This window comes from Syngnathus leptorhynchus, chromosome 1 (genome assembly GCF_054491065.1).
Source record: "Syngnathus leptorhynchus isolate UIUO chromosome 1, UIUO_Slep, whole genome shotgun sequence".
NCBI classification, from domain to species: Eukaryota; Metazoa; Chordata; class Actinopteri; order Syngnathiformes; family Syngnathidae; genus Syngnathus; species Syngnathus leptorhynchus.
The window spans coordinates 10,998,209-11,014,231 of NC_141195.1; the positions used below are offsets into that span (position 1 = coordinate 10,998,209).

Here is a 16,023-nt window from a genome sequence, read left to right on the forward strand (position 1 = left end):
AGAACTTGTTTTTTTCAGACTGTAAAGCTGCATACAATGATCAACTGATTAATAACAAAACTAAAGTGTTTTGTCTTGCTCTTTTATGTTGGTTTTTTATTTATTATTTGTGAAATTTGTTATTGATGTTAGATAGTTTGAGTCTAAAGGGTTTCAGACAGTTCTTGTCATTTGTAGATTTGGCGGGGGAAGCCAAAGAAAACCCACACAAGAATGGAGACAGGATGCGAACCGCACATAGGAAAGTTGGAGCCAAGATTTGAACCCAAACCTTAGCACTGTGAGGCAACTTGCTTGTCCACTTAGCTGCCTCATGCCTCATTCATTTTAATACAAATCATAGGTTAGTTTGATTGTTTTCTACCTCAGCATGTGCCCATTTGATAAACCATTAAAAGATACCAATGTGAATTACTCAGTTTGAGCATGTACTGTAGAATCTGTGGAAACCGAAGAGTCTTTGTCTTTTAAAAGCAACTCAAAAAGGCCCAAACAAGCTGTAAATACCTCTGGTGCATTTAATTGGGCATTAAAGAGCGTTATTTTGGCGGTATTAATTGTTCCTGACTGACCAGGCAAAGGAAGGCGTGCAGACCTCATTAACAGAAAGAGGGGGGGGACTGTGAGACAGCATTTAACAAGAGGCTGGAGACAAAAAGGGCGGGGTGCCTGGATTCATGCTAGTTGCAACATCACCACCACGGCTGTAACAAAATAAGCCATGAAATGAACTTTATTGGCAGGACACTTAGATTTTGAATAACGTACCGTACGTGCCGATGTGCAAATGTTAAAGCAAAATGCCTCTTTCAAACAGATCCTGTTTTGTCATCTTGGTCTACAATCGAGTTTTAACTGCACATTCTCCAATTCTTTATAGATCCATGTTCTCAATAAGACAGACGGTCCTCTCATGCCTGAAATTGGCAATCCAAGGTCCACATGGCAGGAATCGTAGAAATGGTGTTGCGCAACAGACAATTCCTTTTCCGAGCAGCTGGAAAGAAAGAAAGACGAACTAATTACTGCTTTAAATACCATTAAAAGGTTGATATTCACAGGGTACTACACTTACAATTGATGAAATTTCAGAGAGACCCAAAAAAAATGCACTATTTAATCTGTACGGGAATAAAAAATGAGATTTCTTTTATACTTCTTTTTATACTACATATACTATACTTATACACAGTACTTCTGGGCTTTCCTAGAGGTGTAAAGAGAAAATGCATGGACATCGGCAAAATGTTTGAAGTCCGATTCATGTACTTGTCAGTCCTGAACTGTTTCTGTATTTTATGAACTTGTGCAAGAGGATTTCATTAGTTTACATGTGTATGGAACAACATTTTTTTTCAAGCAATTCATTTCTTTGTGTGCTTCGTAGATCTCATTTGTTCTGGTTGTGTTTTAGGTAAACTGTTTGGGTTTGAACTAGGATAGCTGTTCTCTGCAGGAGTCTCAAGTCTAGTCCAGGGATGGACAACTGGCGGCAGCACAGGTAGGATTTGGGAGGATATTTTTTTAACTAAGATAACTAATAAAAAAAAAATCAGATAGAGGTCACATATGGTCCTAAAATTCTAATTTTGGGTCACCTTTTTCTGCGCTCTTATCATAGTCTGATGCTGCCTTATATGTAAGTAGGCCTAATAGTTTTGTGCTGATTTGGAATAAATGCAAGACAAACATAGTACCTCAATAAATTTGTGAATTTAGTTTTGAGATTTTTTTTTTTTTTTAATTTCTGTTGTCCTTGAATAGTTTTTATACAAGAGAGCACTTTGAGCTGGAACAAAATGTTACAATATGTTATTTTGTTGTTTGCTTGGATCCCTTTGTTAGTGGGCTAGGAGAATGGACCTTTTACATTTTTATACTGTGCATCCATTGAAAAATATATTATGAAAAATGGAAAATATTAAGTAGTCAATACATGTTCAAAACCTAACATTTTGCTTATCATAAACATTACAAGATTGTTTTTATGAGCCAATATTAGGAAGCTTCCTGGCTGGTCCTCCACAAAAGAACCAGCAGGGCTTAAAATCTTAATTTTAAATCTTAAAATCTTTGAGCATGAAAATAGACATTGGCGCGTAAGGATTGTGTGTGTTGAGGAAAGGGGGATGTGGTGGGGTTACACCTATGCATGTGTGCTACATAAATCAGCTCTCACCTCCTCCATCACTCCCAGTGGTTTATATTAGCCCAGTGGGAGAGCCCCCACATGGGCCTACTCCTTTGATGGCACCACATATGATTCATCGCTTTTTCTAAAGCCGTTTGTTTTCATTAGTCCTCGTCGTCAGCTCGCCGCGAATCTATCGCACTCTTTTTGTGCAACGCAAGCACATTTAGGGCCAAACGAGGGGAAAGAATTTGCGAGCGGTTGCAAGGGTTTCTTTGGCATGAGAACAAAGGAGGTCGGTTTGAGTAGAGACTGAAGACTGGCAGGCGGCAATGGGTGCTTTTTCCACTCTTATTGATAATCAGCAAAAAGGATGAGAATTCTAGCCTTCACATTGACGAGAGTTTGGTTTTACCTATCTGACTGACAAATGACCTGTCTGTGATTCAAGTGCGTCAGCGGGACCTTGAACACGAGCAACAGTAAATATAAAAAATGAAAGGCTGGACTTTTTTTTTAAGATAACTTAAGGACGCATACCTACGTCAATGGTGGTGATGCTGCAGTGCTCACGTTGAACCTAGAACGAGGGATGAAACTTCAGTTCCAGTGCCCAGGCATAGTCATGAGAGACATCATTTTGGAAGATTGTCAGAGAGATAGGAATTTAGCATCCTTGTTTGAAGGCAACAACAAAAACAAAAGCCCCCGGGATGAATCAATATCTTAAAATCAACAAACTAGAAAAGTGGATGTTTCAAGGAAATGTTTTCATTAAGAGTCATAGTCTTAGCCTCATCATCGAGCCAAAGCAATGATGTAACCTGTGACTTGCGGGTCAAACGGGCGATCCATTTGAAATTGAGTGAGAACATTGTTTTGACGAAGACGAGGCTAGTGACTGGTAGACATAGTGGTCCAGGCCCCCTCCATCCTCCAGACAGAGAAGGCATAGCTCAGTCTCTCATGGGCCAGGTAGTTACAGCCACTCAGCTTTGAATCGATCTCGTCGCTCTGTAGAACCTGGTACAGGAAGTCAATGTAGCGCGACGCCAATTTAAGGGTCTGGATCTTACTCAGTTTGTCTGAAGGGAGCGTTGGGATTATTTTACGTAAAGAGGCGAAGGCTTCATTCAGGGATTGCGTTCGCTGGCGCTCTCGGATGTTGGCGATCACACGTTGGCCATGTGAGTCCTCCAGGGGCGACAACCCACCAGGACTTGGACCAGGAACCGGGGAAAGAGATGGCCCCGAAGAAGCGGGCAGATGTTGCGGACTCCTTTTGAGTTTTTTCAGTCCAGTCAGAGTATTGATGCGGATGTCATCTCCTGGCTTGTGGTCGATTGATGTCACGGCGGTGGCGACCCCCGCCTCAGGTGAGGCTGTGTGCCGCTTCCGCCTGCGCAATGCAGGCGTTGCCACGAGGACAGGACAGGCAATTGATGGAGCTTTCCCGATGTTCTCCTCACTGGAAACAACGGCTCCCACCAGATGATCTGCGCCAGTCTGCTCCTCGTCTCTCATACTCAAGTAACACTTCTTTCCTTGACGGCTGCTTTCAAGTCCTCTTGTTAAGTCTCTTCTTCTCAGATTGATCTTCAGGAACTGCTGAATCTTTTTCTTTGTCACAATGGGCAAGAAGGCAACATTCAACTAGGCTTTTATCACCATGCTTCTCCATCCACATTGCCCGCAAGGCAGCCAGTAATCACCACATTGGTCGTCGTGTCCCGCTGCTCCTCGAGCTGCATGTGATCCAACAGAAACTTGAATCTGACTTTTAAAAAAGGGAGGGGACCTAGACGCATTCGGCGGTCCGCCCATCGGAATCACTGATTGGTGTACAAGTCTTTTTTTTTAAGGCTCGGTACAACAGGAACCCTAAACTATGGGGCACTGTGATCAAAGGAACAACGTGTCTGTTACAGCCAACCAAATCAAGCCTCAATGACGTTTTCTCCTCGACATGGAAGCTTTCCAAGTATATTGGTTCCAGATTTCCTCCTAAACACATCCTTGTCCCACCAATCCCCCCCACCTCTTTTGCCTTCTCCACAAACTCACTCTTTGCTGCTTTCCCCCTTCCCTGCCTCAACACCGCATCGTTCATCCTATTTTTCTATTAAGTATACACGCGCTATGATCTTTTTAACATTTAACGTTCCAGGAGTATGACGTAACGATGTTGAAAAAGTCTCAAGTTGGTCGAAGCAACAAGGCAAACACAATGGTGTGTTTTATTCTAGTTGGCTCTAATCATAGGCCTAGAGGGAGGAAGGAGCTGGCGTTGGCTCGGTACCGCACCACCGAGGTCCAATCAGACACTTAAGAAAAGAAAGAGTCGAGTGGAACGAAAAGAAAGACCTGCGGGACATTATGTTGCTTTCATCCAGAACCAACCTTTGAAATTCGTCCAACGCCAACTTTGCTGTCCACCTAACACACCTCCACACAGGAAAAGTCTGTGATTTTATGTTTTGCTTATCATCACCAGAAAATGTTTCTCTATAATAAAACCAAATATTTGGTTTTGGATGCGCTGGCTGCTCATGACTAAGTGGAAAAACTCCTATCAAAAATCCCTCCTCAGTGTGAGTCAACCCAAAGATGGCGCAAGTCCACCACAAGACAAGTATAAAAAAGACGGACTTTTTTTGACAAGAGAAGAAACCAGTTTTGCCAGCCCGCAGATGATGCACAAATAGCTTTCTGTGAATACAGGAATCATCTTAAAATTTGAATATATAATATAAGCAATTTGACTCTAAGTACAAAAGACTACATATTTTTTGTCAAATGTGTATTTACAGAACGATTGAGGAACTAGCCAAAGGCCACCACTAGAGAGCTTTTGAAGGTTTTTTTGGTAAGGCAGCCACAACTCTTCCGGAGTACATTCCTAACACACATGGATAATGATCCTGCTCTGGAAAAAAGATTTTAAAGCGTTTATTAGCTTTGTTGTCACTACAAACAAACTGTCATTATCATCATGTTTGGTCGTTACAGACTCTCAACCAAATGTATAGGAGCAGTCGAACCAGTTTTTGGACGGGTAGATTGAAAACATTTGAGGAAATGCATGAGACAATAGTGTCACATTTCTGCTGTTATTTTTAGGTATTTACAGTACAAATACTGTGAATTACTTCAAAGGCCCTGGTGATCTTGTGACTTTGCTGACTTCCAAAGAAATTTTATATATATATATATATATATATATATATATATATATATATATATATATATATATATATATATATATATATATATATATGGCGGCTCGGTGGGGCACTGGGTAGCACTTCCGCCTCACAGTTAGGAGGGTGCGGGTTCGATGTGGAGTTTGCATGTTCTCCCCGTGCCCGTGTGGGTTTTCTCCGGGCACTCCGGTTTCCTCCCACATCCCAAAAACATGCTTGGTAGGCCGATTGAGCACTCCAAATTTCCCCTAAGTGTGAGTCCGAGTGCGGATGGTTGTTCGTCTCTGTGTGCCCTGCGATTGGCTGGCAACCGGTTCAGCGTGTCCCCCGCCTACTGCCCGATGACGGCTGGGATAGGCTCGAGCACGCCCGCGACCCCCGTGGGGACAAAGCGGTTCAGAAAATGGATGGATGGATAAATGAGTTTATCGAACCATCTGTGTCACTCCAAATCATTAAATCCATCGAAATTTTTGTCCTCTGTGTCAAACAACTCCGCTGACTCCGGAAGTACATACGGCGCTAACGTCTGACTCATCGTCAGTTGCGGTTCCACTTGTGCCACAGGCCTATACAACTATATATAAACTATATATCAAATGACTATAGTATGAATAACAAGTTTATCGAACCATCCGTGTCACTCCAAATTATTAAATCCATCGAAATCTTCGTCCACTGTGTCAATTATAAACAACACAGCTGTCTCCGGAAGTAGATGCGGCGCTGAGGTCAGACTCATCGTCAGTTGTATTTCCAATTATTCCACAGGCCTAGAGCGCCCTTATGCGGTTTACTGTGAAAATAACGTGCAAAGTGATATACTAGTAAGTATGTAAGTAATATGTTAATGATCAAGTAATAATTATGTTAATAATTTCGCATATAAGTCGCTTCTGAGTATAAGTCGCACCCCCAGCCAAACTATGAAAAAAAACTGTGACTTATAGTCCGTAAAATACGGTACATATTGAGTTCTACATTTGGTTCGTTGGCACAGTCGTTGACTGGATAGTGCATGAGATTGTGGGTTCAAATCCAGACTCCTGCTTTCCTGTTCTCTTGCCCAATGTCAGCTCGGATAGAGTGGACAGAGGTTTATTAGCTGTAGGAATAGAATATTAGTCAAAAATCTATTTGAAAACACACACTGCAAAACTTATATGATGATGTGCTTTTAATTGAGTAAGGTAGCTTTTACATTTTTGTATAAGATAGGTCAGTATGTGCGTCATGATGGGGCACTCGTTAGCGTGTGTGCAATTCCGGCTCCTTCCTGTGTGGAGTTTGCATATTCTCCCTGTGCCTGCTCGGATTTCCTCCAAATACTACGGTTTCCTCCCACATTCCGAAAACATGTATGGTAGGCTGATTGATTTCTTCAAATTGCCGATAGGTGTAGTTGTGAGTGCACATTGATGTTCGTCTTTGTGATTGGTGTTCCGGATGTCAACTGGGACATGCTCCAACATACCCACAACCCTTGAGGAAAAGCAGTTCATAAAATTGATGAAAGGATGGAAATCAGTATACAAACAGTTTTACAGCTTCTTTAAAAGTATTTTGCCGAAAAAGAAAACAAACCAAAAACTGGAAAATAGAAATTGGGATGTGATTCAAACTTTTTTTTTTTTTTTTTGGGTGAGCATCCGTCACAGTGCTTAGTCATTGTGTTGTATGGGAAGATGGGCTAGCTGCAGGCAACTTTAAATTAATCACAGTATGCTATATAATATTTCCACTGATGAATTTTAGAAGGTGCCATACACTTTTAATGAATGTTTTATTCCTGGCTTCAGAGGAGTGTTGGAAGTATGTGTGCCGCTTTGTGTGCCACATGGGAGCACAGAACAGCCAGTTCAGGAAGATCTGCTTTTAGATTTATGTACTGCACTTTAGTCTGTTGTTGTTTGTTGTCATTTATTAGGTGGCAATACCTGACCTAATATTTCAAAGGACAGTTAGAGATAAACAAATTGTGTCCGACACAAAAAGTCAAAGGCTGAATTAAGTGTTCACCATCTGGTCTAAAACTAGAAGCACATGGCTCAGCTGTCCGAATGTCACTGGACTTTGTTCCTTGTAAAATTGAAAACAATTTTGTCTGATTGAATCCCTAGTCGGTTTGGTGGTACACTGGTTAGCACATCCGCCTCACAGTTATGAGGGTGGCGGTTGGATTCCACCTCCGACCCTCCCTGTGTGGAGTTTGCATGTTCTCCCTGTGCCCGTGTGGGTTTTCTCCGGGCACTCCGGTTTCCTCCCACATCCCAAAAACATGCTTGGTAGGCCAGTTGAGCACTCCAAATTTCCCCTAGGTGTGAGTGTGAGTGCGGATAGTTCTTTGTCTACAAAGGACAAGACCCAGGTTGCTGGATGGTTTAGGGAGATTGTGCAAAGAATAATCCTCCAATCTTGTGAAACATTATAAAAGAAGATAAGGTGCACTTTGGTTGGCAACAGTACAAAAAATATTAACATTGTCACTTTGCCAATCCCTGCTCTATATTCACCTTATTTCTACGCACCATGATCCTTTGCATGAAATGTAGGAGGCAGTTTCAGTATGGTGAAACCGGACTTTTAGTTCTATGGGAACTTTTGGTGAAATTCCACTTTCTATTGACACTGACAGAATTGAACAATATGGGGACGTCAGTTGTAGTTTATAAAGGAAAGCATTTCAATCTTGCTTCCTGATAATCTAGAGTGGTAGGAGGATGATAAAAAAAGTGACTGGCAAAAAGTTACAATCCTGTCTTGCTACATTCCAAGTCTGTCGGTACATACGTGAGAAATTTGAAAGGTTTGGTCCTGTATCAATACAGTCATCCCTCCTACTTCGCGGCTTCAACTATCGCGGCTTCGCTGTATCGCGGGTTTTCAAAAATGCGTAAATTAATTATTTTATCGCAGAAATTTCATCATTTCACGAGGTTTCGCGGCCACTTGAGTTTCTTCATTTTCCTTTAATAATGATAGCTTACGTTTAAAAGTCGTTTTCTTGTTTTGAAATGAATAAATTAAAGAGTCAGTACAGTATACTTTATCGTCACATGTGACTTCAGGGCGTTCTCTCCACCGGCGGTGGCCTTCATCTGGACATAGCGATACACTGTTAGTCTCGTCGCTAAGGCATGAATGCGGAGCGCACAGTCCATTGATATGAAAGTCCCCTAGCAGCGAGCTGGTTGATGTCAGCGATAAAAATAGAATATCTTCCAAGAATAGCTCAAAAAAATCTAGTTTCTATTTCGCGGAAATTCCCATTTCGCGGGTGGGTCTGGAACGTAACCCCCGCGAAGTAGGAGGGATTACTGTATCTACTCAGTAATATAGTTGGTAGCAGATGTATCTGGTTGCAGCCACATGACCTGGACGCATCTTGTAAACAAGCTTCATGTCGCTCAATGAATCCTTTTAATAATTTCAGTGGTTGACAAATACTCAAACCTCACACACACATTTCAACAATAGCCAATGTTATTGCGGGACTCACCCGGTGAGTCTTCTCCAATGATGTAATGCAAGCACATTAATACTAAGTTCAATGTGAATATTGCGACGTGCTTGTCTATGAACAACGACGAGGTGGTCTTTTCAAACAAATCTCAGACTGATTTGTCAGTGTTCCTCATTCTCTGGTAGAAGCTGGGAAAGCCAGTCAGTTGGTTCAACGTCTTCTGCTTGTTAGTACAATCGCCAGCAGCGCAACAAGCTACAGAGGCGTGCAAGACATTTTTTAATGCAATTATGGCTAAAATACAGTTCCTAAACATCGCTTCTGAAATAAAATTTATTGTAACCAATGGGAGCATTTGACCACCTCCGAGCATTTGTTTGCTACCGGAAGTTCCTCCCATAGTTCCTTCAGGACAGACCTCAGGAATAAGGTGGATACATTGTTTTTGTCCGCTTGCTTAATATGCAGGTATTACTCCATGTGTGTTTTTTTTTTAGTCATTTCAATCAATCAGAGAAGTCAACCAGAGTTCATTTTTTACTAAAACAAATCTGTGGAATTACATCGGACATGCATGATTGCCTTGCAAGTTACTTCCCTGTGCAAGGTCATGTCCTAGATCCAGTAGTTATTTAAAAAAAGCATTATCATATCGAGCTAATTCTTCTCTATTTTTATTCGGAATTGTTTCCACTGACGTGAGCTGACAGTAACTGCTGACAGATTTTTATACAACTGCTCAGTGAAAACAAGAAGGGCTTCTCTGAGATATGTTTACCCATAACATGAGTCATCCGGTCCATGTGACTTAATTGTGTGCACTAAAGCAGGTTCCCACATTTACTGTTAGCCCAATTCCAAGCAATGCGTAAACGTTTGCTCGTGTTAAACCATGTCTAATAATACAGAAAGAAATAAACAACCAACGAAGAGAGGAAAAAGCTCAATCCACAGAGTAGTCAGCAAAAACATAATTTTGTGTACGTGATGTAGTCTCTAACTGGAGACTAGCGGCTATTTACAGCGCATCCAGATTGAGAGAATACAATAAGTGTTGATCTGTGTTGCATATTTTTACCACAAACAACCCTCATTGTGTGGTAGCTCTGGAAAGGAATGTTGTTCTTCTTGGTGCGCATGTGCACATACTGCCTATCAAAGGAGAACTTAAGGCAATCGACTTTCTCATTTTCTTGTTGGACTTGCGTGCAGCATAGAACATAGTCTGTTGCTGCTGCTGCTGTTGCTGCTGCTGGTGGTGCTGCTGCTGGTGGGATCAGGAAGATTACCAATGAGTTTTGAAAAGCTCTAAAAGGCAATCAAGGATAGAGCAGCAATTATTCATCATCACCTTCCACCATGAGTTCTTTGATACGAGAGGAACTCACCTGTCCCATTTGCCTTCAGCTCTACTTAGATCCTGTGGCTCTCCCCTGCGGACACAACTACTGTCAGGTGTGCATGTTGCAGACCCTCAGCAACACCGAAACAAACCTGAAATGCCCCGAGTGTCGCCTGGAGTTTCCGGGTATCGAATCCATGCAGAAGAATTTCAAACTAGGTAGTATCATCACTGGCTACCTATCATCAAATTCCGGCAAACGAGAGGAGAACTTGCAGGGGACAGGCCAACCGTCCGCGCCTCCTGCAGACGAGGCACCCCCTACGGGAAAGGAGTGTGGCATCCATCATTTTCCCCTTGTGTACTTTTGCTCCACCGACATGAACTTGCTGTGTTCCAAGTGTTTCATGGAGGGGCTACACCAGGGCCATGATCTACTCACCTTCAGTATTGCTGAGGGCGAAATGAGGCATGCCCTCCAGGTCCGCAGTAAGGTAAGTCTCTTGAATTTGTCACATTTAATAAGAATTACTAGTAGTAAATAATGTTGGTCAAAAATACAGACTGCTTTTAATAGTCAATCAGGATCAATATTTGCATTTTAATGACCTATTCAAGCACTTAATCCTTACTTTCACATAATCCCTGCTTTCACCTATTCACCCACTTCATCCAAATTTTCACTTGTTTGGGTCATTATCATTGAGCTGCACATGAAAGGGAAAATTTATTTGTAAACATTTTTTTTTAATAATAGATAAAGTCTTCAAGAGGCTTTATTATAATTGAAAGGTAATCCGAACACAAACATATATGAGAACGTGGCACCAAATTAATTACCATGTTGGCTCTCCTCCAAAAACATGATCTCACTGAAGAGTTAATTGCTCATAAGTGAGTGAATAATTGTGAATGATGACCTCATCTATACTTTATGTGCACTGCGTTAGACTAACAGTCAGTTAAATGAATTAATATTTCCTGATTGCAAAAAGAACACTATATTTTCTGAGCGGATTTCTACATGTGGAAAACACTAGTGCTCATACTTTCCTTAGACAGTCACGCTATCAGTAGACATATAACAAAAATAATGTATGGGGACTTGTGTTGCAATTTGTAGAAACCGATTGTTGTCCCCATTGATGTAACGGGACTAGCACGCACAAGTCAGTCCGCCATACCTCTGTATATTGTGATTTGTGACTGACATCTGCAATAAATGTGCATGTGCAGGTTGTTTCCAACAGGCTACAGATGACTGACTTCCTGTTGGAGCGCGTCAAGGAGCAACAGGATCTTTCTCAAGCTGTTGGAGACAAACTGGTGAACAAGGCCATCACAACGGTGGAAGTCATGGCTAGGCTGGTCGAAGGGTAAGTAAACAAGAAAAGAAAAACGGGTTTTGTTCTAGCCAAGTTAGGAAAAAAAGAAGCCATACATACTTGGATTGAACGCTAAACCTGCAGGTTTATTTTCGTGCTGGGTTGCTGGGATGGACGATTTGTCTTCGCAAAATGTCACATCACACAAAAATGCCACAAAGTATACTGAAATAATTAACTCACAAAATGTATTTGCCCAATGTAAACTGGGCCTGTTTAACTGAACACAAAGTTATTGTTCTGGTAGGTGAAGGCAACTTTTAAACGATGGCATTAATTGCACATGACAGTATTTGTAGGGAATGTATGACACTTTTCTGAATTGAATGAAATTGGATAATCTTCCATGACACACCTCTTATAGCAGCATACAATTGTGGTGGGAATCATTGCATAAAAAGCAAGATTGTGAGTGGGTACAGTCCATTGATGTTACTATATTTTGTGATACAATTAAAAATTTGGAGTTTAGGAAACTCTCGTGTTCCAAAACCGATGACAATTATCTGTAATTTAACAGGCCTGTGACCTGCATGTCAAATGAATGTCATCTGTCTACTTGTTGAGTCATGGTTTGGCTCAAATGCACGGAGGTAGACAACCTGTTTTTTAAAGTTTCAGACCTTACATCACACGGGTTGATTTTAAGCCTGTACAGGCCAGTATTGTAGGGCATTGCCAGACATACTTGTTATTACAACTATCATGTCATGACATATATTTTCTCATTGAGTACTTTAGAATTATTATTATTGAAAAAATAGTTGAAACTTTGATGTTTCTGTAAATCGAGTAGTAGACCTTTTTAAAATGTATCTGGATCCAGATTAATTTATTTCTTGCAATCACTTAACAACATAAAATGAAGTTTATTCAACACCATTTTGGCATCTTAGAAAATTAAATGATCAAAAAGGATTCATTGCTTAGGACTAAACCTATTAATGCATCTTAAACCCTTTAACATGTATCCATAGATTTTAAACCTAAAAACATTACAACTTCCCAAGTGTCAATCAGAAGAATCATTTTCACACAAGTATCTATTTAAAGTCCTCCCCCCAATGATCATCATCACACACACATCTGGGTGTGGTGAAATTTGTCCTCTGCATTTAACCCATCCCCGTGTGATTTTGATCCATCCCCTGGGGGAGAGGGGAGCAGTGAGCAGCAGCGGTGCCACGCTTGGGAATCATTTGGTGATCTAGCCCCCCCAATTCCAACCCTTAATGCTGAGTGTCAAACAGGGAGGCAATGGGTCCCATTTTTATAGTCTTTGGTATGACCCGGCCGGGGTTTGAATCCAAAACCTTCCATTCTCAGGGCAGACATTCTAACACTAGGCCACTGAGCTGCATATGACTTCAAACTTGAAGAGCAAGACTGGGCACTGTTACTGATAAAAATGCATGCCTGACAGTCATTGTAATCTTATCTTGTTTTTCTGCATTTCATTTCACTGATGTTTGTTATTTTTCGCCATGTCAGCAATGTAGAGATGCCTCCAGTCAAATCACATGGAAAGAAATAACTCATTGATACTGGTTGTTTGATGACATAGTATATTTTAGGACCAATTAAAAGCTCTGGTATGATTGTAACATTTCACAAAAATATGACATCCTGTATAATTCCTTTTTTTTTAGAACAAAAGACATATTACCATAGGAATAGCAATTCTGTATGTTTAGAACCGAAGAACATTCTGGCATTATGTTCTCCGGTTAGTACTCAACTTTTCTTTATTTGGGGGGGTGTGCTCAGGTACCGCGAGAGACTACAGACACTCCTGAATGAGAAGCAAACGCAGCGTCGAAACAGCTGGCAGATGGGTGTGGGCTCACTGGAGGAACAACAGAAGCTGCTAATGGATGCCCACCAAAGTGCAAACGAGGCCCTCAACATGACGGAGTCATGCAGCTTCATAAACCAGTATAATTATGTTTTTATTTGATGATTTTACATATTTACAGCTACCGTCACCTGAACTAATATAGGTCCAGTTTCCACTAAGTGACGGTGTGAACGAATCCTTGTCTGAACCCTTGACTAACTGGCAACCAGTTGATGGTGTCGCTTGCCTTTCACATGGAGACACCTGGGATGACTTTATGACCTTGTATAGCATAAGCCATAGTGAATAGATAAAACTTAGAATTGGATTATCGATCAAAATTGTATTACAACATACAATTCATTTTCACCGCTTAGTCACCGCTTAGCAATAAGAACAGTTTAAAGGGACTATCTCATAGAAACTTTAACAACATTGACAATTGTGTAAATCAATTTTTGTACCGTAATTTTCTGACTATAAGTCGCGGTTTTTTCCATAGTTTGGGTGGGGGGGGCGACTTATACTCAGGAGCGACATATGGGTTTTTTTTTTCAAAAAAATTTACTTGATCATTAACACATTACTTACTAGTACAGTTGATCACCTCACATATTATTTTTAATACACTGAAAAAACGAATAAAGCAATTCACACTTGAAAGCACAATATTCAAGTTCATGAAACAAATAAACAAAGCAAAAAAAAAACAACTGAAAAAGAAACAGTTATTTTCAAACTAAACTGAAGGAGGGTGATTTAAATTTCACCATTGGCCGTGACGCAACAACTGGGAGGGGAAAGCGCTGTTTTTTTTAGTTTTTAAAAAGCACAGGTCTGGTGAAGAGAATTTAGTGTGGTGATGTAAAAAAACCCCCAAAAAAACAGTAGGGGCAGCAATGCAATTTAGGATGCAAGCTCTGCTTGTGATGGACAGCATGCGAGCACACATCACGCCAGACATCCAAATCACGAGTCCGACGGCGCGCGTACGCGGCATTGTTTACACGATCACTGATCGATGTATTTTATGATTTGGAGTGACAGATGGTTTGGTAATATTGTTGCTATATGATAGTTTTTTTTTTCACGTTATTGTGCATTTTATGGGTGGTGCGACTTATACTCCGGAGCGACTAATAGTCCGAAAATTACGGTACATTTTTTTTTTTAACTGGATTAACTTACTTTCAAACACTTTAGCACAAAAGCTGTCTTACAAAAAACCCTATTCTTTTACAAATAGAACTTTCTGAGTTCAAGTCTTGCGAGACGTTTACATGACAAGCTTGGGCTGTTTGCACAATTTAAATACTTTTCCGATGAAACAAGGGACATTTGATAAAGGATTTTTTTACCTATTTTTTTTAGGTTTATAATGATAGAAGAGAAGCTAAAGGAGGCTGCCACAATCCCAATTTCCTGCAACGTCCCCACAAACGCTCCACTTACTACCAAGCAACTGCAGACAGGCCTCAGGACCGAGGCCTTCCGAGCCGAAATGAGCCGCCTTGCTGAGTACCTTTGCCTCCTCTTCAATCCTTTGGAGCTCACCTTCAACTCGAGCACAGCCCACCCAAGCCTGCAACTGAGCAACGATCTGCGCACGGTCAAGTACAGCGAAACCAAGCAGTCGTACGCCGAGAAGAAAGAGCGCTTCACCAGTGCCCCGCAGGTCATGTGCAACGAGGGCTTTTCCAGTGGCGAGCATATTTGGGTGGTGGAGGTGGGCCCAGAAAGCATGTGGTCGCTAGGGCTGTGTTACAAGAGCATCCCCCGACGTGGCGACCACAGCCGACTGGGTCACAACTCAGTGTCCTGGCGGCTCCAGTGGAAAAACGGCAAACTGACGGCGTGCAAGTCCTCATCCACTGTAGTCCTGCGTGAAATGGTAAGGCAGCCGCTGAAGATTGAAGTGGGACTGGACTATGAGAAAGGCACTTTGACGTTCCATAGCATTAAAGGCCAAAGAGAGCATCTCTACACGTTCAACGTTGCATTTAAAGAGACTGTTTACCCAGTTTTCAGCATCCACTCCAACACGCCAGACTCTTGGATCACACTCCAGTGTGGCTTGTAAGCATATCTGTTGTGTTTCATACGCCATAGTGAATCTGAGTGTCAGTTTATTAAAATGGCACCAAGCTAAAAAATCCTTGGTGTCTGCATTTTAGATTCATTACGTTAAGGCAAAACTTGTATTCTAAAAATATTTATACTCCAACTAGTGCAACTACTGTTACGTGTCACTGTAATTAAGGAAATACAACCAGAATCAGAATCAACTTGATTAATTTAGCACGATAACCTTAAAGCATCACTTAAAAAGAGCAGTCAAATCATTGTTTTTGTTTACAACAGAGACATTGTTCAGTATCATGATTGACTGTTTAGTTGTTTTGAATAATATTCTTGGCTTTCACATTTTTTTGTTTCATTAAAAAAAATGTATACTGTTGATTGCTAACCCTCAGTAAATCACCCATGTGTTTTTCTTTTACATTATATTTACCAGTGTGATCGTGAATTGTGATTTATAGATACAAATAAATGCTAATGATGATATTTCTGTGTGCAGTATTATAACTAAATATAAATACAATAATGGTATATTAATTCAACTATATACCCCACTAAAAACATACATTTTTATACAACGTTA

At 41.0% G+C, this 16,023-nt stretch overlaps 3 protein-coding genes across 4 annotated transcripts in view; 2 read left to right on the top strand and 1 right to left on the bottom strand.

Annotated features, from left to right (window-relative positions):
• Positions 1 to 1,533, top strand: part of hdac7a (histone deacetylase 7a) — a 43,447-nt gene extending 41,914 nt beyond the window's left edge. Inside the window, exons 27-29 of one of the 2 annotated variants that reach the window (XR_015067350.1) lie at positions 178 to 343; positions 881 to 1,047; positions 1,415 to 1,533. The gene's annotated coding sequence lies outside the window, so the exon portion shown is untranslated. Of the gene's footprint in view, positions 1 to 177; positions 383 to 880; positions 1,048 to 1,414 lie in introns of those variants that run through there. The other variant, XR_015067351.1, reaches the window with a different exon arrangement.
• A 1,492-nt stretch (positions 1,534 to 3,025) lies between these two features.
• LOC147061925 (twist-related protein 2-like) lies at positions 3,026 to 3,655 on the bottom strand. The gene has a single exon (XM_085921023.1). It carries the CDS (start codon positions 3,653 to 3,655, stop codon positions 3,026 to 3,028), a length of 630 nt encoding a protein of 209 aa, XP_085777149.1.
• Positions 3,656 to 10,016: 6,361 nt separating this feature from the next.
• On the top strand, positions 10,017 to 15,985 carry LOC147061926 (E3 ubiquitin-protein ligase TRIM39). Its single transcript, XM_085921009.1, has 4 exons — positions 10,017 to 10,633; positions 11,376 to 11,515; positions 13,292 to 13,459; positions 14,733 to 15,985. Exons 1-4 carry the CDS (start codon positions 10,157 to 10,159, stop codon positions 15,439 to 15,441), a joined length of 1,494 nt encoding a protein of 497 aa, XP_085777135.1. The 5' UTR covers positions 10,017 to 10,156; the 3' UTR covers positions 15,442 to 15,985.
• The last annotated feature ends 38 nt before the right edge of the window (positions 15,986 to 16,023 follow it).

Coding starts and splice junctions, on each gene's coding strand:
- LOC147061926 (XM_085921009.1), top strand. CDS start 10,157: ATGAGTTCTTTGATACGAGAGGAACTCACCTGTCCCATTTGCCTTCAG. Junction 10,634..11,375: donor CCCTCCAGGTCCGCAGTAAG/GTAAGTCTCTTG, acceptor GTGCATGTGCAG/GTTGTTTCCAACAGGCTACA. Junction 13,460..14,732: donor TCATGCAGCTTCATAAACCA/GTATAATTATGT, acceptor TATTTTTTTTAG/GTTTATAATGATAGAAGAGA.
- LOC147061925 (XM_085921023.1), bottom strand. CDS start 3,655: ATGAGAGACGAGGAGCAGACTGGCGCAGATCATCTGGTGGGAGCCGTT.